At 42.1% G+C, this 23,767-nt stretch overlaps 1 protein-coding gene and 1 long non-coding RNA gene across 2 annotated transcripts in view; both read right to left on the minus strand.

The window, feature by feature from the left end:
- Positions 1-23,767, minus strand: part of LOC136373474 (uncharacterized) — a 73,561-nt gene that overhangs the window by 43,786 nt on the left and 6,008 nt on the right. The window lies entirely within an intron of this gene.
- LOC136373454 (bromodomain and WD repeat-containing protein 3-like) overlaps positions 1-23,767 on the minus strand; it is a 50,689-nt gene that overhangs the window by 22,850 nt on the left and 4,072 nt on the right. The window contains exons 4-10 of the mRNA XM_066338351.1: positions 18,382-18,532; positions 16,240-16,338; positions 5,319-5,479; positions 4,101-4,322; positions 2,605-2,705; positions 1,902-1,972; positions 949-1,049 (exon numbers count right to left, since the gene is read on the minus strand). Of these exons, the coding sequence (XP_066194448.1) occupies positions 949-1,049; positions 1,902-1,972; positions 2,605-2,705; positions 4,101-4,322; positions 5,319-5,402 (579 nt within the window). The 5' untranslated portion in view covers positions 5,403-5,479; positions 16,240-16,338; positions 18,382-18,532. The remainder of the gene's footprint in view (positions 1-948; positions 1,050-1,901; positions 1,973-2,604; positions 2,706-4,100; positions 4,323-5,318; positions 5,480-16,239; positions 16,339-18,381; positions 18,533-23,767) is intronic.

The raw sequence follows: 23,767 nt of genomic DNA on the forward strand, positions 1-23,767 counted from the left end.
AGAGGTGATGGTTTCCTGCAATTTTTAGACCTAGCACGAAAGTGCATCAAAAAATTTAATCCAAAAAATGCAAACCTTGGCTTTATTAACACTTACAAATTGTTGAGAAACAAATGTTATGTTTTAGACATAGTTTTGCCCTTTTTTTAATTTGCCAAATACTTGTGCTGGCTCCATGATTTGCTCTCCTTACTCCCACTAATGTTTATCTCCTGGTAACTGGGATTTATTTTAGGGGGAGCTGTCAGCTGTCTGCAGGATTAAGAGTGGACTTATAGAAATTAAAGAAATTGCAGCTTCTTCCAAACCTGTTCAATACAGAAATTATCCTTTTCTTTTGTGAGCAAAATACTTGTTAGATATGTTGGCTTGGAGACTTCAATGTGAGAGCCATGACTCCCACTGAAGTTCAGGGAATCAATTCAGACCTTAGGCTTAATACATAAAATGTTCCTGAGGTGGTAAATTTGTAGTTTGAATTGTTATGCAAACCTTTCTGCATTATTATGAAAAAAATATGCTTTTAAGCTTTATTTTCTAAATGAAATTACCATCATGATCCAAATTTTGACAGCACAGTTCAAATTCTGAATTGCTTTGTCTTATGTGGATTTAACTAAACATTCAGCAGCAAGTTTATTGGAAAAAATGACATTGTGCATTAAAAATGTTTTAATTCCTCATTCCAACACAGACTTTTTTCAAGAATAAGGGAAATCACCTGGTCCCTCAGTTTCTGGGGGAATGAAATACATAAAAAGCATACTTTGCACAAACCTCTTGACTCAGAGGGATTTAAAAATAAACAGCCCACAAACTTCCAGGCATTTAAATACCACAATGTTGAAAGCCAAACAAATTCTAGATAGTAAATAAAAAAATAGGATGTACAGAAATCAAGTTCCTGAAATGAGGAAAAGGTGGGGGGGAAAGAGATTTGCCTCCTACCATGTGAGATTCCAGCTCAGCCATTTTCTCTGGAGATTCTGAGCCCAAATAATAAATTCTTATCACATGGTCAGTACTCCCTGTTGCAATGAACATGCCACCTAAAACAGAGAATTCTCTTTGAGAAGAAAAGTCATTCAAAGAAAAACTTATTTTAACTTCATTTATTTTAATTTCAGAATACTCAAAATTAGTTTTAAATTTCAGAATAAGTTTTAAACAGAAAATTTCAATGTAAACAGGTAAATGTCAAATATAATATTTAAATGCAGTTTCAATATCTGACACACATCAGAGAAATTATCGCTGAGTTGAGATGCAGTGATTAGGGTATTTTATTGTATTTTCTTTATAATATTGCTCAAAAAGGGCACTATTGTATGGTTTATTGCATTGAAATGGGCTTAGCTAATTCTGGATTTCTGGCTTTAAAAAAGGAATGTGGTTCTACAAAAGTTTTCAATTTCAAAAAGCAAATTTAATGAGTAATTACATAATTTTCTTTGTAAAAATCAGTATTCTTGCTCATTCAAAGCAGCAAAGGAGGTTTGTTAAGCTGAGGTTTTACAATACATTGAATTGATCCTCTTAGAATTCAGCCAAATTTGGAAGATAAGCAAAAGTGTAATTTTTGACAGAGGATTTCCACAACTTTTCGCTCAAAAACTTTACAAGGTAAAGTCTTAAAAGGATGTTATAGAGAAATATCTCTGATGTGCAAAACAAGTGACTGAAAGCCTTGGAAGCAGTCAAGATATTTTAGCTTAAATTATAGGAAAAAAGAGAAAGAGCAACTTGAGGCAGACACGTTGCAGGGAATATTTCCAATAATCATAATTTGACATGGATAAAATTAACTGGAAAAGGGTTTAACATTATTTGTATTGAAAGAGAAGTAACAGAACTGTCACCAAAGCCCCAAACTCATGAAACAGCTGATGCTGAACATGTACCAGAACTGAAAGATGAGCAGGAGATCTGAACACCAGGCCTGGACCTCTCTGCAAACTTCACAGGACGATCCCTACATGCAAAACACAATATTTTTATTTTTTCCTTCTTTATTCAACACAAACAGTTCCCTGCAGCTCAGCAGGTTGAGGTCAAGCTCATCTTAAATCTCTTAATTTTATAACTCTCACTTAAGTTTGCTGGAATTTATTTTTTCATTTTAGGAATTTTCTTTCTTAGTTTAATAAGAAAACAATAATTCCCTAAACCGAGAAGATTATTTAACTGATTTATCATTATCCTCACCAATTCAAACCTATTTAAAACAGACCCTGCCAAAACATTAATTTCCTCCTGATGAAATATGAGTTTGATGACATCTACATATGTACATTCTTCTGATTAAAAGCAAATTAATTCTTCTGCCTGTACATTTCAGACAGGGGTTTAATCCTGAATGTAAAAGCTGGAATTTCTTCCACAAGTTTGGCTTGCATGGCACAAACCTCAGAAATAACAACCCCCATCTCTGCCTCCCCTTTTGGTTCCAATGCCCTGGAATCCCAAAGTGCTCCTGCTCCACATACCAGTTTACTGAGCAAGAAAATGCCCTTGTTTCATTATCTCAGCATTCTTCTCCGTGTCAAAATTAAAAATAAATTCCTCCTCAAGTTCAAATAATTGTAATTATCTAAACAGTCTCACTTGAATTTCATGGTGATTGCATGCCACTGCCAGAAACAGATTGTTCCGTCGGCACCAGTGGAAGTGAGGTATCGAGTTGTTCCTTTCCCTGCTGGAGAGAACTAAAAATAAAAGTTGTAACAATTAAACCAGCTCCTATTTTCTCTTCTTTCATGCTGGAAACTTTTTGACAAGAATGTTTTTCACTAACACATTAGTTTCTCCCTGGCAGTGTAGAGAGCAGGGGTAAGCACAGAACCTGAACTTCAATAAAAATAAAGCTGAGGAAATGGAAAACACCTACATTTTGGATAGGATTTCTTTGTTTTTACCACACAAAGGAAATTGGAGAAATTAAACAAGCCCAGACCCTGTAAATGGGGCAAAAACATGAGGAAATAGTTCTTTCTAGGGTAGAACTGGATAAAACAGGGCAAATACAACTATTCCTGCATCCAAGCCCAATGAAGAAAGCTGCACAGCGGGATCCCCTCTCCTCTATCTTCCTAAACTTCTCTAAGGAGTGGGAAAGCTTTTCATTCTTAATTTCATAACTGCAGCAATACCTTTAATCCTCAGGCTACCTGGTAATTTGATAAAGGAATCCAGCACTGCTTCCTCAAAAAGCAGTGACTGATTATATTCTAAATTATCAGTTTTACAAAGAGCTTGAGAGAAATACACACATATTATATATATATATATATATATATATGTGCACATATATATACATGTAAACAAATAATACACCAGTTATAAAGCCAGGTTGGAAAACAGGTTTCTAACACAATCACCTTAACATGGTTGAAATCAGACAAAATTGGAAGTGTAGGGAATATGGGGAGAAATGAGACTCCTGGAGAATACTGGCACGATGGAGAAGCCTGTGCTGAATCCAAGGCAGCACCACTCCAGGAGAGAGGGATTCTGAGCCAAACAGCCCCACTCACTCTACCCTCTATGTGCATCACCTGCCAAATTGCAGGGATTGTCTTTTTTGTCCTGGAATTTTGTTTTTTGGAGGGTTTCTGCCTGGCGGTTGTGACCTTTTTTTAAAGAAAATCTGCATTTGCTACAACATCCAGAGCAGCTCTTTAAGCTACGAGCTAAGATAACAAGGAAACAAGAAATGGGGAGTAAGGCATTTTAACTGATCCTTCTGAAAAACAAATATTCTCTGTGAACACAAGTGTTGGGTCAGGTGCCATGCCAGGAGCACCACCAAAGATGCCAAACACATCAGTGAGTTGAGCCAAGGAGATGCTGCTGCTCTCTGAGTTGCTCTAAAAGAGCATCAGATCCCCTGTTTTCTAGACCTAAGGAAGCAGCAGTGGGATCACACAGCTAAAAGAACATGGAATCAGGAGGATGATCCCCTGGGCACCACAGGATTGAGTTAACCAGGAAAAACACCCTTGAGTTGGGACAAATCATAGACAAAATTTTATCCTTGACCGCCACAGCTCTTATTACCATTCTAATTCAAGGGTTTAGGGGAAAACCCCATCAGTCCTTACCTGTATGGAAGTGATGGAAGCTGAGTGGCCCTGCAGCACTGCGAGGGGGGCACAGGTCCGGAGGCACCACACCCTGACCACCTTGTCACAGCTGCCCGCAGCCAGCAGCGTGTTCTCATAGTTGACAGCCATGTCTGAGATCTCGGCCGAGTGGCCCCGCAGGGTGGACAGCAGGCGCCCGTCATCTGTGGCCCAGATCTTCACCAAACAGTCATCTGACCCCTGGAATTCCACAGGAATTCCCAAAGATTACAGAGTATGGGACACGTCTCATGCATGTCACACATGGATAACTGCGGATGGACAGGGATCTCAACCCCTGTGAACTGACAGAACTCCGTGGGATTGCACAGAGGCCAAATTTTAGGAAGAAATTCTTTCTTGTGAGGGTGGGGAGGCCCTGGCACAGGTTGCCCAAAGAAGCCGTGGCTGCCCCATCCCTGGAGGTGCCCAATGCCAGGTTGGATGGGGCTTGGAGCAACCTGGGATAGTGGAAGGTGTCCCTGTCCATGGCAGGGGGTGGGGCTGGATAACTTTGAAATATTCCATCCCATCCAAACCACTCTGGGATGCTATGATTCTGTGAATTGTGGAGTCTGGGGATCATCTTATGGAGTCAAGGATTTCAATTTGATAAAAGAGAAACATGGAATCACAGGATGGTGGATGTTGGAAAGGGATCTTTTTGGAAGGCAGGGACACCTTCCATTATCCCAGGTTGCTCCAAGCCCCATCTAACCTGGCTCCAGGGATGGGGCAGTCACAGCTTCTTTGGGCACCTTGTGCCAGGGCCTCACCACCCTCATAGAGAAGGATTTCTTCCCAATATCCCACCTAACCCTCTCCCCTCTGGCAGTGGGAAGCCATTCCTCCTTGTCCTGTCACTCCATGCACAGGGATTAACATTAACAGCTAAAAATGCAACATTCATTTGAAAAATCTGTTGATTTTTAAATATGCCCAGCAAAAAGCAAGGGCATCACCAAAGAAATGGATGTCACTGCATTCTGAAGAAAAATTTAAAATAATTGTCATATATTCACTGACACACTACAAATCCAGGAAGGTAAATTTAGTAGAAAAGTAACTTGAAGCTGAACAAAGTCATGTCTGCATCTCAATCAGTGACTGAGAGGCTGCTGAAGGACTCAAGAAAGAAAGAAATCAAACCAAACAAAGCAATCTTTGAAAAGAAAAAAGTCCGAATTTTAAACTTACTGTAAAAATTCTCCTCCCACTGCGATCAAAGGCTATGCAATAAACAGAGGAGAGGTGCCCTAAAATCCTCTTGTGCATCTTCATGTGTTGGTAGGTGGATGTTGGGAACAAGTGGCTGAAACGGCCACATCCAGTTAATTGCCTGGCAGAAAGGATATGAACTGGGAGAGAAAAAAGAAACAAAAAAGAAGAGTGGGACATGAATTTTGTCCAGAACTCAGAGTAAATAAATATTAAATCAAATATAGTACTTGTTAACAACTTTATTATTAGAATCAGTAATAAATCTGAACCTCTTCCACCTTATCAGAACATTCTGTGCAGTGTTATAAAAAGAAATCCCACTCCTGATGGAGTTTTTCAATACCCACCACAGGCTGCAACTGCTTCCTCATCAAAAATGAAAGCAGAATGAAAAGTTCCCACCACAACTGGGAGTTATTCCAATGTTCAATTAATGAACAGGTAACAAATACATTTATCCTACACAGATGTGGAAAATCTTTAAGGAAGAAAGGAAATTTAGGAAATTACATGTTACTAATATCAACTATAAAAAGAGTATAATAGTAGTTTATTTTAAGTGCTTTTTTGTGATAAAAGAAGTGATAAAAATTGATAAAAATCTTTCCTTGGAATGGCTTCCAGATCATATGTGAGGGCCAAAGGACTTCCACATCTACATCCTTGCATTCCCATGGCAATGGAATTGAAGAACAAGAAATAGGTTATTCCAGCTGGTCGAGGGGTCCGCCACTTGGGACCCAGAGAGCCACAACCACCCCAAAAGATGTCTCGCTAGAAACAGCTTCTTGGGGGGTCAGGGCGCTCCTCAGCTGGCAGAGGGGCTTCTCAGCAGGAGGGCAGAGCAGTAATTTCAGCTCAGTGATTTCAGCTCAGTGCTCTCAGCTCCTGCCCTTGTGAGTTTGCCCCTCTTTTAGCCGGAGAGAGAGAGGCCTCGTGTGGAATTTCCGCAGGTGGTAACTTTATTGCAAAGGTACCAGCAAAAGGGGTCCAGGGACGAGGTACCTCTGCCGACCAGAGGAAACCCAGGGGTTTTTATGGGACACCAGGGTGGGAGGAAAAGAGTACAAAACCAATCAATTGTAACAGATCTACATAAGATCCCGAGGGTGTTTGTGGGTCTCCGGACAGGTCGGACAGGTCGCCGTGACTAGAAAGTTTGTCTTTTGCCTTGGGGGCTCTGGGTGAAGTTGCGAAATTCTTTCTTAACTCCTCAGCTTGGCTCTCTCCAGAGCAAAGCAGCTGGGGCTCTGCCCACTCCCAACAATAGGTGGCACTCATGGAAAACTCCCAGTGGCAGAATGGCAGGTAGGAGAAAAAACCGCAGCAACAAACTCTTTCCTATTTCCATAGCCAGCAGCCCTTCCAAGAACAGCCTAAAACCTAAATGCACAAACCCATCCTGTAAAAAGCCTTTGATTGGATGCACAATATGAGACCATTTGGGGGTATTTAATGTCACCAATCTTCTCCTATTACTGTTTTCCCTAACCTATCCTGACTCACAGCACTTGAACTTTGGATTTGAAAGTTTTGAGAGGGTTTTTCAGTGGTACTTGAGGATCTAACAGAGCTATGCTGGTGGGTTTGTGGAGTCCCTGTGATAGCAGATCCCCTGAAGCAACTCCTTATCTTCCCCTGCACCTTGATGTGAGCTAGGCTTCACAGGAGCCCCATGAAGCTCTTTAGTGCCTTTCACTCCTTTAACTTAAAAAGTCTAGTGAAAAACTCGAGCCATTTCTTGTCTCATGCTAACGCTGCCAATCTACACAAAAAAAGAACATGGAATACGTTAAAAAATTAATCTACAAAGTCAAGAAGTGCCATTTCAAAGGGTTCCTAACATGTAACTCCTTGTGTAAATTGCTACCATTGAAGTATTTACACAGGAGCAAGGAAAAGAAATTGTTTCCAGCTTTAAAGAAAGCATTTTTGTGTCTCAGTTTTGGGCTCTAAAATGTGGATTATTTTTAATCACTCAATGCAATTGAAACATGACACATGAGGGGAAAAAAGTTGCATAAAAGATGCTTGCAGAAGCCATCAGGCTCCAGCATAACCTCACCTTCAGTCAATATTTGCTTTGCATGTGAAAACACATTCAGCAATACTAAAAAGCAAAACACACTAAAGCAAATTAATTTACTACCTACTATTCAACTGATACCTGATATTATACAGGGCTGTTAAACAAAACTGTCTCCCTGAGCAAAGTAAAACTGAAATTTTAAACTCTTTTTCCTACCTCTAACACAGAGATCCCACAGTGATAAATGCTCTACAAGGTACCTCAGCTTTGCCTACACATTATTTTATTTACTCTTCAAGCACAACAGCTTAAAAGCTGAATTCTTAAAAAGATTACATCTCCCTTCCCCCACCCTGTGTACCAACAGAGACGTGGAGTCATTCAGCAACATGGTGATTCTGCTGTGCCTTTCAAAGCTTCAAGCATTTCAATACATATATATTTATATATTTAAATACTTAATAACAGTGGATCTGCCTGTAAGCAATTTCAGATGGCTTTGAATATTTTTTTAACCACACAAAGAACTGTGTGAATCAAAAAGATACACTCTCATGTCAAAATATTCCTAATAATCACAATATTTTCTGTGTCCTCCCTTCTGAACATTTACCACTGCTGTTTATTGTAAATCCCATGAAGGAAGCACCAAAAGGCACCCAAAATCCCTCAGTTTTGGCACCTCACTTTTCCTGTCGATTCCCAGCCTTGCAATCAGTTCAGCTTCAGCAGATATGAAAGTAATTTTTTTTTTTTTCTGTCTTTATTTCCCTATTTGCACAATGGGGACAAAACTCCTCCATCTCCCATGGATAATTACCAAATAAAAAGCCCTGTTTATGAAATGCTTCAACCAGAGACATCCAGAACTATTGTTGAGCCATGAGGAGCAACAACTTTATTAAGGCAACATGATCTTTGGACAAAAACACCTATCACTGCTTCAAAGGAAGAAACCAAACATTCTCCATTCCTGTATTTTCAGGAAGATTAATACACAATATCTAAATAGGGAATTACCCCCACATGACAAAAATCCCTGTGAAGTTTCCTTTCTACAGCACAATGAAGTTATTGTCCTCATAAGGCCCCAAAGCACTAAAACTCAACAACAATTCCCACATGGAGAAACAGCAACTTAGTAACCCTAAAAAAATTTTACTAACCTATCTCATTAACTGATGTATTTCATGCCACACTGGGTGTAAGAGCTGCCAAGTCCACTCCATCACTATTCCTTGCCAGAAAAAACTTTCAAGACAGTTATTTCCCATAAAAAGGGAGGAGATCCAGCCTTCTTGATAAGAAAAGTTAATTTTGTCCCAACACTGAAGGGCCATCTCAGCTCCTCCAACTACCAACCTGTAAAATACAGGCATTTTCTCTTTCTTTCCCACAGTCCTTGGTCCTGGAAGGCCATACCTTGAGGAAAATTGCAGTGCTTAATTCAAGTCACATAAGCTGACAACAATTTCTAAATCACAATTTACCTCACATTCTACTATAGGTAACAGCACAATGTAAAAACCCTTGCAAGAAAGCTCACCTAGGAAGGATAAACCCCAAACCCAGCAACAACAACCCACCAGTGAAAGCTAGATTTAAAAAAACAATCATCAGACAGCCCAGACTTCAAAGTTAAATCACAACCTCAGAAGGAATTCAAGCATTTCAGTGAGGCAGTCACTGAGCAGCACCAGCTGGAATTCCTGCTCTCCCTAAAAACCCTTGTCTCAATCCACTTTTTGCAAAGAAAATCAGAAAATGGGAACCTGGTGCAAATGTTTGTTTGAAAATCAGTTTCTCAAGGGTGATGAGCTCCTATCAGACTGTTTTACCTTCTGCAAGAAGCATTGTGACTTTGTAATGAGGACCTAGATTTTGCCCTTATCACAAATCCGAGCAGGGATCAGGTACCGCTCACAGGAGAGACACAAGCCAGGATTTCACTGGAATGCCAGGAAACAAACACAGTTGGCTCCCACATGGAAAACACCTTCTCAGAGAGTGGCTGTGTGGCCACAAAGAGCCTGGACCCAAGAAAAGCAGTGAAAGCAGAGTGTGATCCAACTCTGGGAGCTGCTGATCTCATGGAACTCATTTCCAGCACGAACCATCATTGATTCCTGACCTCATCCCAGCGCTGCTCTTTGGCAGGCCCAAGGTAGCTGTGAATTTCCACCCAGCTGAAATGCTTGATCACTGAGACTGTGCTGAAAACCTTCTGCTTCCAAATTTTACGTTGTTTTCACTAACAACAGCTGCCCACAGAAAGATTTCCGTTCTCAGGTTAGAGCAGCTCTTAGCTGCCTGCAAAAAAAAAAAAAAAAAAAAAAAAAAAAGCCCTGACAAAAACGAAGTAGCATCAAAAGCAGGTTTATCAAAGGGGAATCACTCCCAATCCTGAGGTACTGCATGACCAGTCTTTCCACTTTCTGTCTGGAAGAGCACAAAGGGAGCCCTAAAAGTTCCACTACCACAAAAGCTGCCCAGAAAGGTTCGAGTAAATGCTCCTCCTCCATGTCATCCTGTTGGCAGCAGGAAGCTCTGCCAGTGCTTTCCCTCCCTGTCCCCCTCCAGCAGATGACCACACAGGCACCACATCCCTGGGAATGACTTCCACAGCTCAGCACTTTCCCAGAAACTCCCCAGCCAGAAGATTCCCAGCTCTGCACAGACACACTGGGAAAAGGCAAAACGGATTTCCTGCTCCAGTTCCACTGTGCAGGACCTTTTATTTTGGAGTATGGACCACAAAGTCTCATCCCAACCACATGGAAAGGCAACCACTGCAACTGCCAACTCTTGCAGCTGGGCCCTCCCAGTTGATCCATCAGTGACCCCATTCTCTCAGCATTTGGTGGAAAGCTTAAATCCTTATCACTGGAAGGGAAACTATGTGAGAATACTCCTGGCTGCTCATTCTATACCTTATTTACCACTTTTCACAGGTACTTATACACTCACCTCACTCCTGAATATACATTAATGGGTATCTTTTACTTCAGCCCAACTCCCTCAGCAAGTAATTCCAGAAAAGTACATCTGCCTGAGCCAGCACAGTGTGGGAATTCACAGTTATGCCAAAATACCAAAGAGGTTGGGCACACTTCTTCATTTTGTACTTAAGACATAGACACTGCAGCATCTCTGGCTGGCACCACTCACTAGGAAAAAACATCTATTTTGCACAAATAGACACAGAATTTTTCTGACTTCCTCTTCAGGACTAACAAGGAATCCCAATATCAAACTCCTGCCTGAAGTCAAATCCTTATTTTAATATTTATGCACATTTTCCTCTCTTAGTAGTAGTTTATGTAGCTACAGCAAGGACTGTATTCTTCCAGGAATCAATACTTATAAAAATGATTTCCTGGCTATGAAAGACCCTTTTCCATATAATACCTTTGCATTTCTTAAAAAAAAAAAATTAGCAAAACACCCAAACAAAAAAATTATTGTGTTCTTTAATTTACTAAATAGTTACCAAGCAAGCAGCACAGCCCTTTGCCATGAAAGCATGACAAATGCTGAAGTCCAACCTGCCAGGATGCCTCATTAATAATACCACATGTTCCAAAAACACCCAGTCCGCTGAAAGAATTGATCCAAGAATCCATGCAGAAATACAACCAGAGGAGTTATGTGCAATAAATCTACAATTCAGTCTATTAGTAATCCATCAGCACAACTGCTCACAGTAAAGTAACTGCAGAACCAACCTAAAATAATAAATACACTGATAGGGTAGAAACAGAAAACTGCCAGCACCATCCCTACTTCTCCAAAGGGAAGGAGGATCCATATGTAAAAGGACTCCCTGACAAACCAGGAAAATGTATCCATTTGCACAGAGATAAAATACCCTAAAAAGAAACAAACCTGTAGAGGAGTTTCTAAGAGATGGAGGACATGATTTGTATTTGGAATGAGGTGTGAGCAATTCCAGACTGGGCCCTTTGGCCTGTGGGGCCTGTGGGCTCCTTGAGTCTGTGGGACCTGTGGGCCTTAGTGGCGCAGTGGAAATTCAGGTTGTAGCGCAGCAAAAATTCACCTCTCTCTCTTAAGGTATTCCGGGTTCTAACGGGTGCTCACATGTAGATGTATAGTGCTAATACAGTAGCCACCTTAAGGCGGCAAAAGTGTACATTCTTTGTGTGCCTTGTAATGTCAATAAAGTTGTAAGAGGATAAATATGAATGCACAAACAATAAACGTCAGTACGACATTGGTCACTGCATCAGTGTGGACGTGTCGTAGCTCAGTCCGACCTCTCAAAGGGACCCTAACTTTAAGTGGCACCCGAACCTAGGGACCCTTGCTTTGGTTACCGTGCCCCCCGAACGTGGGTGGGTATGGTCCGCTGGCCGAAAGAAGGGGCTCAGCGGGACTCCCTGCTTTGTTTTGCTGCCTATGCCTAAGCGCAGAAGCAGTCCGCTGGGAAACGGTTTCCGGAGTTGGCTCAGACGTAGGCCACGTGGAATTGCCAACCCGCACTGGTCGCAGAGCATTTCACAGGATTCATCGTGGATGAATCATGCGTCGTCCCCAGGAAGTGGACGAATTGCAGTCTCCTGGATGCAGGAGAGCTTGCTTTAGAACCAAGTTCGGCTCAGTTCGGCTGGGGAAGTAAGCGAAGGTAAAAAGCTCAAGAGGTTGGAAGGTGTGTCACAGCAGGGACCCATGAGGCTGCAGTGACGCACCCTGGTGGAAGGTAAGCTGCGTACGCTGCGGAACAAAGAGACAGTGGGAAAAAAAAACCAAAAAAAACATGGATCGAGAAATGCAGGCAGCTACGCGGCTTCTTGTCAATATTATTTCTAAGAGAGGAGAAAAATTAAAAGAAGCGGACTTCGAACAGTTGGCCCTATGGGCCAGGAAGCGGGGAAAGCTGAACAAGCCGTCGCTTGTTTTTAGTGAGACAGAGTGGCGAGAGATAGGAGAAATGTTATGGGACTGTGTGATCGGTGGCGGAAAAGAAGGAAAGATCGTTCAGGAATTAGGAATAGTGTGGAAAAAGACTTTGGTTACCTTACAAATGCTTGCGGCTGAAAGAAAGGCTGCAGAAGCTGCAATTCAGGCTCTGGAGGGTGAGAGATCTGAAAGCGCGGAGGATCAGAAGCCCTCCAAGATCGGTGCGGGGATCGAAAATAATGAGACGCGAAAACCCTCTAGGCTGGCGAGATATTTTGGTATTTATAACACCTGCCCCATGAAAGGAGTGCGGGCTCCCGTAAGCCCCACGTTGCAGGATGTGATCCAACATGTCCAGGGACCGGATGTTCCTCCGTCCGCTCCGGCGCAAACTGACCCTGCTCGGGAAGGAGCACGCCCGCCAGAGTCTGAGGGCGTGGTGAAAGATGAGACGGCAGGCGGAGTCAGTGATGAGAGGGGGCCGGCCACAGGCATGACGCAAGGGGGCGGAGTGCAAGGCGGAGATGGCGGCGCAGCATCACAGCCCCTTCCCTCTCCTGGAACTCAGGAAGTGGCAGGGCTTGTGGAAGGCGGGGTGGCTCCGTCTCCCCTGACAGCGGCGGCTGGAGTCACAGCAATGCAAACACGATCTGCCGCAGCGGCTGTGCAGTGCCCTCTTCCCCATGATCCAGAGTTTGATTCTGACAATGACGGACTTAATAAGAATTTGCATGGCGAGCAGCAATCTCAACTTCGCAGCGTGCAAAGGACTTACAACAAATAATAGCTAAGCTTGCTGAACTGTCCACTCAACAAGACTTGTTGGAAAAACGAACACAGTCACAGTCACAGGAGGAAGGCAATCCTCCTTCAGTTGTGCCAACAGCACCTCCTGCACTGGCAGTTCTCCCGTTGACCCAGCAGGTATCACTGCCAGCCATGTCAAGCAATCCCATTGAGAGATGGGCTGCAGTTCGGAAGAATGCTATGTTGGATGGGGACTGGGAAACTGCAGGTGCCTTGTCTTGTCCAGTTATCATCAATAATGGAAGCTCTACCTGGGAGCCTCATGAGTGGAAGGTTCTGCAGTCAGCGAAACAAACAGTTACAAACTATGGTATCAGATCAGAAGCAGCCAGAAACATCATTCAATACATCTTTACAACAAATGTGCTTTGTCCTGCAGATTCTACCAGCATTGCCTCACTGTTGTTAACTCCATCACAATTTCTTATTTTTGAACGAGAATGGAGACGGTTAGCGATTGAAGAAGCTAACCGACACCAAACTGTGGGAGATCCTTTATATGGTATCCAGCCTGACATGTTAACAGGTAATGGACCCTATGCAACAACTAATGTTCAGCTCACCTTTCTGTTGGAAGTTCATCAACTGTCTCAATCGCTAGCCCACAAGGCATTGCTTTTAGTTCCAGATAAGAAAAAACCAGCACTCTATTCTATAATAAAGCAGGGTGCCGTGGAAGCATATGGACAATTCATTGATAGATTGTCGGCTGCTCTGAAGGATGCACCAGATATGACACCAGAGGTACAAGAACATTTGTTTCGCTCTCTAGCCTTTGAGAATGCCAATGCACGTTCAAGGACCATTTTAGCCACTCTTCCACAAGGCAGTCCAGTGGATGTAATGTTAGTGGTTGCAACACGAGCTGAGCAAAATAGTCAGATTGCAGCACTTGCAACAGCTGTCCACGATGCTGTGGAAAACCAAGGTAACATCATTGCAGCTGCCTTGTCAGGTGGATCTGGTGGGGAAAGCGAGTGTTCTGACCACAATAACGAATTGCTACATCGAAGCAACATTACTTGTTACAAATGTGGTGAATCTGGTCATATAAGGCAGACTTGTCAAAAGGCTGTGTGGTGCCAAAGATGTAATATGGACAATCATATGACGGAACTTTGTCACAATTCGTGAGGCTTTATGTCGAGTCTCAGAAAAATTACAGCATGGTTGGAGTGCTCGTTGTTTGGAACAACTCCCTTTGTCACTTTTCCTGTCTAATGCCTTTAACTGTCCGTTTGCCATTGGTTTTCAATGGCAAAAAGAAAAGGGGGAGATGCCAATCATCCTTGAGTGCTTGTTTTTGCCTGTCCAGCCAAAAAGTCGGGTCATGAGCAGATCAGAGGCTTTCGTTGAGTTGATCAGGAAAGGATCTGGATCTGTTTGGGTATCGAGCCGATTCACCCGTGCATGTCCCCAGTCAGAAATACCACGAAATAGTGTCAACAACGTTGACGACCACCATTTGCCTGACATGCTCTGTGACCCCTCCGGCGCTGACAAGAGTTGATTTTATAATGTGTAACAGTTACAAAGTAGTTATATAAATACAGTTATAGAATTAAGTTACATAGAGTTAAGTTAAATAGAGTTATAAGTATATAGTATAAATCATAACTTGGCCAAGTTATACCAGTTAAGTAAGTTAAATAAGTTATACCAATTACATAAGTTAAGTTACGTTAAGATAAGTTAAGTTACGTTAAGATAAGTTAAGTTAAGGTTAAGATAAGTTAAGTTCAATTAAGTTAAGTTATAGATAATATTTAAGTTACCATTCACAGTCCATCTATAAGCAACTCACGCAACTGAGGAACAATCTAAAGAAGTTTATGGTTGTCAACACTCCTTTTGACCAATGGTTCAATTCATGGAGTTTGACTGGTTGGGTCAAAGACTTGGTTCATTTTAGTATTATGTGTGGTATTACAATTGTAGTTGTTTTAGTGTGTGTGCCCTTCCTACTACGCTGTATGCAAAAATTGCTGAGTCGTGCCTTTAATTCAGTCTGGATTGCTCCAAAAGAAAAAGGGGGAATTGTAGCGGAGTTTCTAAGAGATGGAGGACATGATTTGTATTTGGAATGAGGTGTGAGCAATTCCAGACTGGGCCCTTTGGCCTGTGGGGCCTGTGGGCTCCTTGAGTCTGCGGGACCTGTGGGCCTTTGTGGCACAGTGGAAATTCAGGTTGTGGCACAGCAAAAATTCACCTCTCTTTCTTAAGGTATTTCGGGTACTAACGGGTGTTCACATGTAGATGTATAGTGCTAATACAGTAGCCACCTTAAGGCGGCAAATGTGTACATTCTTTGTGTGCCTTGTAATGTCAATAAAATTGTAAGAGGTTAAATATGAATGCACAAACAATAAACGTCAGTACAACATTTATCACTGCATCAGTGTGGATGTATCGTAGCTCGGTCCGACCTCTCAAAGGGACCCTAACTTTACAAACCAGGATTTACTTTTATGCCTGTAAGAATCAAATTTTTTTTTGCTATTAAAGCAGTTAATGAAAGTTCAAATCATACAAGGCAAGCACTTAAGTTTATATAAAACAGAGCAGTTCTGTGATGAGATGTAAGCTGAGAGTCCACATATATCTCTGAGTTTTATACAAGTTCATTATCTAATTGTGTGGACAACTGAGGTTGAAGGAACACAAATGTTGCTTTGGTGATTATTTCCTTTTTGGAGAGGGATGTTGCAAGCAGTCTGTTTTCTGTCATAATCCAACTAAAAGGAATTCTTGAGTCAAAAAAGTTCCCTGGGAACCAGATGCTTTGTTCTGGCTAAGATTCCATGATGAGTCCAGGATTCCATGCTCCTGTGACCATGCCCATCCAATCTTACAGCCACATGTATGTATTACAGAGGCATATCATAAAAAAATACTCAAGCCCATTGCCCTCCAAACAACTATGCAAAAGATGGCTACACACACAGTGGAAAATCTAGGCCTGAATAACACAAAAATTATCCTCTTGTCAGGGAGAGACCTATTTTAGACTAATTAATCATGAAATGTCAGAGGAAACATTAATGCAAACCCAGAGTAGTGTTTTAGTCAGTGAGAGGAACTTTCTGTGGGACAGGAATAAATACAGAGAGGAGAAAAGAACATTTTATGGACTTCCAGACTCACCCACGTTTGGTGGTTTCCCATAGTTCACTGGGAGTTCAGGGGGTCGGCCCCTGTGCAGAGCTGCAAATGCAGATCCTTTCCATAGTGTGTGTCTGAAGTCTGCACCAGCAAGAGTGACAAGGGACAAGAAATAATCAATACATTAAATAATCAAGAGATCAAGCATCATTCCCAACAGCCCAGAATAAGATTTGTCTGATTAAACAGTTTGTCAGATTCCTCATTTAAAGATTGTGACTCTGATTTCCAGTCCCTCAGCAGTGTCACTGTAAATGGTTTCAACTTATATTTGCTTAATTAGGGTGATTACTGACTCTAAATCTGTGGAGAGAAAAAGTGAATTTAAAAAGTGAGTGCACTTTATAGTGAGGCCCAACTGAACTCTGCCATGTTTTCCTTCTGCAATGCTATCACTTAAAGAAAGCACTTCTGGTAGGAACTGCACATTTGAAAACTCACATTTTGCTGCGTAAAAGTGAGAGAAGTGAGGGTTTTTTCCAATAAATCTGTTTTCCTGCAATAAGTGGCAATGTGCCCTCCTTTCAGATTGTCCTCTGCACCCCATTTTCCCCCCCAAAAAATCATTGTTTTAAAGTGAAGACTGCTCTCTTTAAAGACTCTCCAGCATTCTGCTGCCAACTGGCCTCGGAGAGGCTCCTCTCTAGAACAATAGTGATTTTTCTGAAACTGTTCAAAGTGCCTCAGAAATTAGACCTGGATTTCTTCCATTTCTGGCCATCTGGAGGGAGAGAAATGAGCTTCCACGGTAAGTGCTGAAACAGAAGGACAGTGCCGCAGGTTGGTGGATTTGTGTAGCACCATGTTGGTCTCTGAATGCAAAGTGCACAAGCTGAGGTGACTCAGAGACTCCTGAGAGCACCTTCTGATTAAACCCCAAACTGCTGCACAGAGTATTACATGATATTCATTAAAAACAGCACTCAGACTTCCTAAAATAGATCCATCCACCTAAAACCTTCTGTTCCCCTGCAGAAAAATGTTTCTTTTCGCTTTACATTTTGCTGCTGTATGCTTCTAAGCTGCAAACTGAGTGTGAAACAAAGGAATGTTTCTCTGCAAACCTGAATTTCTGTACCTAATTACAGCAAAGCACAGGCAAAACAAAACTCAGTCCCAAAACTCTGTAGGGCAATGTGTTTGGGAACAGCTCATCCCTCCAGGAGATATCCAATGGATCAGCAGATGCTCGTCAGCATCATGGTGTGACTTGACAGGATGCAGGGAATTAAGTGCTCAACTGCCACCAAAACAGGAAGGTCCTGCTCGGCCATCCCTCCTCCTCTCCCAGGATGCTCCTCCTCCTGTGTCACCTCCAGCCCTGTGATCCTTTTTCACCAGCTCATTTAATTTACTACAACAAATTTTGCAACATTTCAGCTCTCTGAATCAGCACATCACAGAATCAAGGAAGTTCTGGCTCCTGCTGGGAGAAAGTGGCAGGGGCATGGAGTGAGGAGGGAAGGAGGAACCACTTCAATAGCAGATGGCTCTCAGATCTCTAGTTCTAACACAAAACTGCTCTCAGGATCATTCTCTCAAGCAGAGAGAGTTTTTCAAAGGGAAAAGGACTGGTGCTCTCTTCATGAAAGGAATGGGGGTTTTCAAATTAACTTGAAGCAAGGACAGGCAGGAATTGTCACTGAAGAATCAGCCTGGCCTTCTTCTACTCCCTAAATCCTGCCCCAAATGACACCATCCTGTCCTGTGTCTGCACAGCCAGGGAGTCAAAGAATGGAAAAAAACAGGCTGAAAAAGAGCCCAGCTCAGTGATTTTAGACACAGATGTGTGTAAATGTATATGGAAAAATGGCATTTTTCAGACACATCAAACCCCTAATCCCATTCACATAATTTACACAAACATCAACACACTGGGGAAAGAGGCAGAGGAAGTAACAAGATCAGGCAACTGTAGGCAAGAATTGCTTAAAATGGCATTTTCAACCCAAGAAAATATATCCAGCAGGGCCAGCAATAACTGCATTATAGGAAGAAAAAAGCTGGCAGGAACAGGAGACAAACCAGGGCTCATGCAAACACACAGATATCCCAACAGGAATGGCAACAAAAGGGGGTTAATCATTAAATAGAATTCAAGTCCAGATAAATTGAGAATCTTACCTTTTGCTGCCCTCAGGAGAGACTGGCGCCCAACACCCAGCAAAGTCTGCACCCCCAGGACACTCTGGGGGATTTCCTTGTCTAAGAGGGGTCCAAGTCTCTCACAGATCCTAAGAAGATAATCTGGAGGGATGTGTGCATTGATAGCCACCTAAACACACAAACAACACAGACATTTGAAAACTGGTTTATTTTTCCTCCTACTGGTAGTACTTTACTTCATATTCACATGTAAAGCTACGAAAATCCCTTCAAAATTATACTGCATTTTAAAGTGGAGTGTTGCAAAAGCCACATCAAAAATTTCAGGTTGTAACAGCTTAATTGTAAATTTAGGATATCCCTTAATAAGAAACAAAAATCCCCAGTGCAGTGCTCTGCTCAAACAACTTTTTTTAAACCTTTTTTACCTTTCAGTTTGTTCTCTTCCCATTTTTTGCTTAACTGAAACACCCTTGCACTGACATCACTGTATGAAACACGTGCAAAAGAATAAAAACTTTGAAAATTACCTGAAACCCCTAAACATTACCCTAAAATCAATACTCAGTCTCCACTTTCCAGCTCTTGAGAGTAGGTATCTAAGATCCATATGTGTAGGCTCCAATTTTGTCACGTTGGGAAAACATCCTTTATTTTTCCCTTTGGACAGAGGCTGTTTTCTACAGTGACAACAGTTTTTCTGAGAGTCTGTTCGAACAAATAAATTGTGCCCGATTATCCAGAATGTCCTGCACTGCCTGACTCCTGTATTTACAAACTGGCAGGAAAAGCTGCCCATCAGAGCTCCTTTGACACAGGACACACAGCTCCATGCACCTCTTTTCATGGACCAACAGCCTCCTGCCTACCCAGATCCCAGGGATGTGCCCAGCTCCCTGCCCCAGTACACCAGAGGGAGTGCCAGGCATCAGGAAGGAGAAGAAGGTCTGTAATTCCCTCAGCCCTGCTGCCAAAACATTGTTCACTCAACTGTGTCATCAAGCAGATTATTAGAACACGTCATTGGGAATTTTTTCATTCCAATTGGGCAACAGCAGTGGAGCTACAGGACCCAGCACAGCCAGGCAGGGCTGGATAATGTCACCACCTGCACCATGAGCAGGATCAACACGGCCCCACAATCCAGATTTTAACCAAAAAGAAAAGGGAAATGTATCTAATTAAATATACAAATTATCAGTTACTAAATCCAACTAAAAACTCTTCCAATGTGAATGAAACTCTTGGAGAAGAGACTGGTTCTTCCCTCTACTCATCCCTCAGTCACTGCTGGTTAAAGAATCATCTCATCAATCATGATGATTCTAAAGATGCAAAATCATCATTTTTTCAGTGCAGGAATGAGAAATCTGATGAGTGCATTACCGTATTCTCATTCCAAGAGATTTCATCTTGTGAGCGAGCATCAAGGAATGTCCCTGTGAATGCTCTCCTGCACTGACAGGTTTCTCCAGTCATTTTAGCTTTTTTTCCTTGAAATCGGAGTTCCAGAATTAAATTGACACCTTCCAAGTGGTATAGCCAGTGAAGTTCAGTGTATGAGCATGAATTCTCTCACTGTAAATGATGGTATATAACAGAAGTTGAAATGAGAGAAAAGGATTATCCAAACTATGGTATTTGCCACTCATTCTGACTCATTCCTGAAACACTGTAAATGTGTTCATGCTACAAAATATTTTATGATGCTGCGCCAGCCTCCCTTCAGTCTGTAAGATTTCTGAAAGGGTCTGAAAGGGAAGTTCTAGAGAGTGAATCTGCAGTTAAGTAAAATCTGAGTATGAAATTCTTATTTCCATCTCTGATAACCAGTAACAAGCCTCTCAGCCACCATCTGCCAAAACACAGCGATGTATCAATTTTAAGATTAAAAGATCAAAAAAGACCAACCTAAAAGCTCTGAAATTTTACTTCCAGAGCACCAAAAGAACCCAAACCATACCATTCTCTCTGGAAATGTAAAAAATCCAAACCATCTTCCCAGTGTAGCACAGCAAACACTCCCCTCTTCACCCTGGAGCTGGTTTGGGAGTTTCACCACATTCCATGCCTAGGAAGGTGCTGAATTTGCTGGCAGCAAATATCCCACTGCAGAGACAGAACCCAAGGTGTTCCACAAGCCATCCTGACTAACTCCAAAATGGAAAAGGACTTGGTGGCTTAAAGATGAAGGAATAGTTTTATAGGGAATAGCAAAGAGCAAACACTGACACACTTGGGGCCTGACAGCATTCCCTGATCACACTTCTTTCCCTGCACATTTCCATGTTTCTACAACCCACAACAGCCTCAAATATGCAGCCCTTAATCTGAATATTAGCACTGCTATTACTAACAAACAGCTCCCTAGGCAGGCAGCAAGAGCAGCAAATTCTCCTGGTGATTTTTTTCCATAATAACTTCCAGAAAAAATGCTTAAATCACAGCCCAGACCTAAACAAGTAATTCTGTTTCCAGGTTCCCAGAACTTGAATCAAAAATCCTTCCTTTCACCTCTGAGAGAGCTGTAAATGGATTTTAAGTATTTTTCTAGAACACAAAGTTGCAAACATCCAGCTGAAAAAAACAATGTTTCCCAGATCAGATTTTCCTTAAAAGGATGGAAAAAGGCAAAGGTACAGCTACACCTCTTAGTCTGTGCTCGTCCAAATCCCACGTGGCAAAATGAAACAGCAGCAAGGATATTATCAGCTCCTCAAATATATTAGAAAATATTTTAGAATATAATGAGAAAATATTTTAGAAAATAATCAGAAAATTGGAAAAAAATTAGAGATGAGTAATACAGGCCCAAACCATGCATGTTAAAATGATGCAGAGCTGAAAACATGCTAAGTGAGAACAAATGCTGCATCTTGGGATAAATAATAAAGAAAATATGTTTTGTTGCCTTAGGATGTGAAAAATCCTATAAAAGTTAAAATATGAGAGCACAAGAATGCAATAGAACCAGGTGAGTTCTCTGACACAGTAATCACACAGGTACAATGGATCTAAAAAGTGAAGGATTAAGTGAAGCAAATCTATTATTTAAAAAAAAGTCTTCTCTTTTTAAGAAGCTCTGCCAATCCTGATTGCTTGAGCCAGGCAGAGATAAGCTGCTCCAGTGATAAGCACAAAGAAAGAACTATTAGTGAAGTCACGTCAGGGCTCGGAGAAATTCAGCCCCTAAACCTGTTCATGGTCCTGTGGTTGGAAGCATCACCTCAGAGACCACAAGCAGAGTCCTCCCTGGAGCTGGGAGAAGCAGCTTCTTGATCCCTGAAACAAAATCCCCTCTGATGGTGTGACTTTGATCCCTGTTTGGACAATGCCCTCAGTCACAGGGTGGGTGTAGGTGCATCCATGGACGGCAGGGAGAAGGAACTCTGCAGACCTGAGATATTCTAAAACACATGGTTTTATTGCAAGGGTCATGGGTAAAGAGGGCCTGCTTTCAGCTCCCAGCCTTGGCTGAAGCGGAGCCCGAGAAAGGGAGAGAGAGGGGGTATGAGGTAAGGGAGGTAAAAAAGCTAAGAGGGGTTAGAGAGGTAAGAAGAGTGCTGGGGTCAGAGTGGTAAGAGAGAGGGAGATCGAAGAAGCAGAGGGAGAGAGCGGGCAAAAGAGTGAGGACCTTGTTACAATCCATTATATCTCCTTTTGTGTTGAATATTCTAATTTACAGTGACCAACCGGTGCAAGATACAAAGCCTACCAACTTTGCATGCAACCTATGAGAATTACTAAATTACCATATCATCCTATATTCTAAACTCTAAAGACTACTTTTTTTATCTACTTTTTCCTTGATGCCTTGGCAGGGTGGAGACGGGCTGCATTCTTGGGTCCTTTTGTTTTCTGTCCTTCAACCTATCTCTAGTTAATCACTGTCTTCCTGCCTGCCATGTCTACATCTCAAAGCTGGCCTTCATGTCTATTTCACTCACAGATTTTATATCTGCAGTATTTCTTACCAGACAATCATATCCATAAGCCCTTCCTGTCCCATCTTTCCCAACAGGTGGGATTCCTAGGGTGTCTGTGCAGTGACAAGAGCTGGATTTGATGATCCTTGTGGGTCCCTTCCAAGTCAGGAGTCTGTGATTCTACAGCTGCTGACAACTCTTCCTCCAAGGAAGGTTTCAATGAACAGGGAACAAACAACCCAAAAAAGACTCTTTGTGACTCTTATTACTTAAAGTAAGATGTCTGTTTTGCCAGAGATGGGAACCAGGGAGCTCTGGGAACCATCTCTTTTGGGAAGCCCAGTGGAACATCTCTTCTAAGCACAGATTTGAGGCAGGAGCTGCAGACTGACATGAGGCAGCGATGTGGCCCTTCGGAGTGTTATAAATGCCTGTTATAAAGTTGGCTTTTCGCAAGATGTGTGCTATACAATTAATAACTTTGTGGTAAGGATATAAGTTTTTATTTCTGTTGTTAGTAAAGAAAATTAGGCATAGTGGTAGTAGTTGATATAGTACTTGCTTAAACTGTCTGTTTGGCCAGGATAACATCCAGTGAACATGTAAAGAAGACTCTGCTATTGATACACCAACTATCAGCATCTCCCATCTGAAGAAAGCACAGACCAAGGCCCAATCTGGAGGTGATAATGAAGACACAGCCAAGAAACACACATGCTCTAAAAAGGTGGACCCAAGGAGGGGCCATGCAAAACAGTCCCTGGAATATGGAAACTAGTTCATGGAAAAATATGAATATTCAACAGACTGATACAATAGAAAGGGTATTAAAAGAAAGTCTCTGAAATAGCAGGGGGTGGACTTGGGTGAATGCTTTTTTCTTTGCTTTTTTCTATCTTCTAATTGTCTTATTTTCTATTAAACCTATTTCTTAAAATTTACATAAAAAAGTGAATCTTGTTTTTCACAGGAGGCTGCCCTGTCCCCACTCCTGCTCGGCAGGCCCAGCTGGGCCTCAGCAGTGGATTTCTCTCCTCCAGGTAGTCATCCAACACTTCCCTCATTTGCCAAAATAACCATCAATTAAGAATCAATTGACAACTGTATCAAAAAGCAGTGGAGGAGGCCAAGAGGCCAAGGCAGCTGAGCAAGCAGGAAATTATTCACAACCTCAAACAGGGAATCTCAGCAAAAAGCAACTCAGACACTGGACCTGCACAAGATACCAACAATATGCAAATAGACTGGAATTAAAAAAGCCTTTACCCACTGGGGTCCCCGGAGAGAACAGGTTGGAACAACCATGCTACCAGATGACATTTTCCTGAAGTGACAAAACCATAACATCTCTGCTCTGCTAATGCTGGGATTGGCAGGATCTATAAATACCAGCACCTCGGACTCAGGGCTAGTTTTAAATCAATGCAAATGGGCAAGGCAGGAACTCGGAGCCAAATCCCATAAGCTGTTCCATACCA

Source organism: Sylvia atricapilla, chromosome W (assembly GCF_009819655.1).
Source record: "Sylvia atricapilla isolate bSylAtr1 chromosome W, bSylAtr1.pri, whole genome shotgun sequence".
Lineage (NCBI taxonomy): Eukaryota > Metazoa > Chordata > Aves > Passeriformes > Sylviidae > Sylvia > Sylvia atricapilla.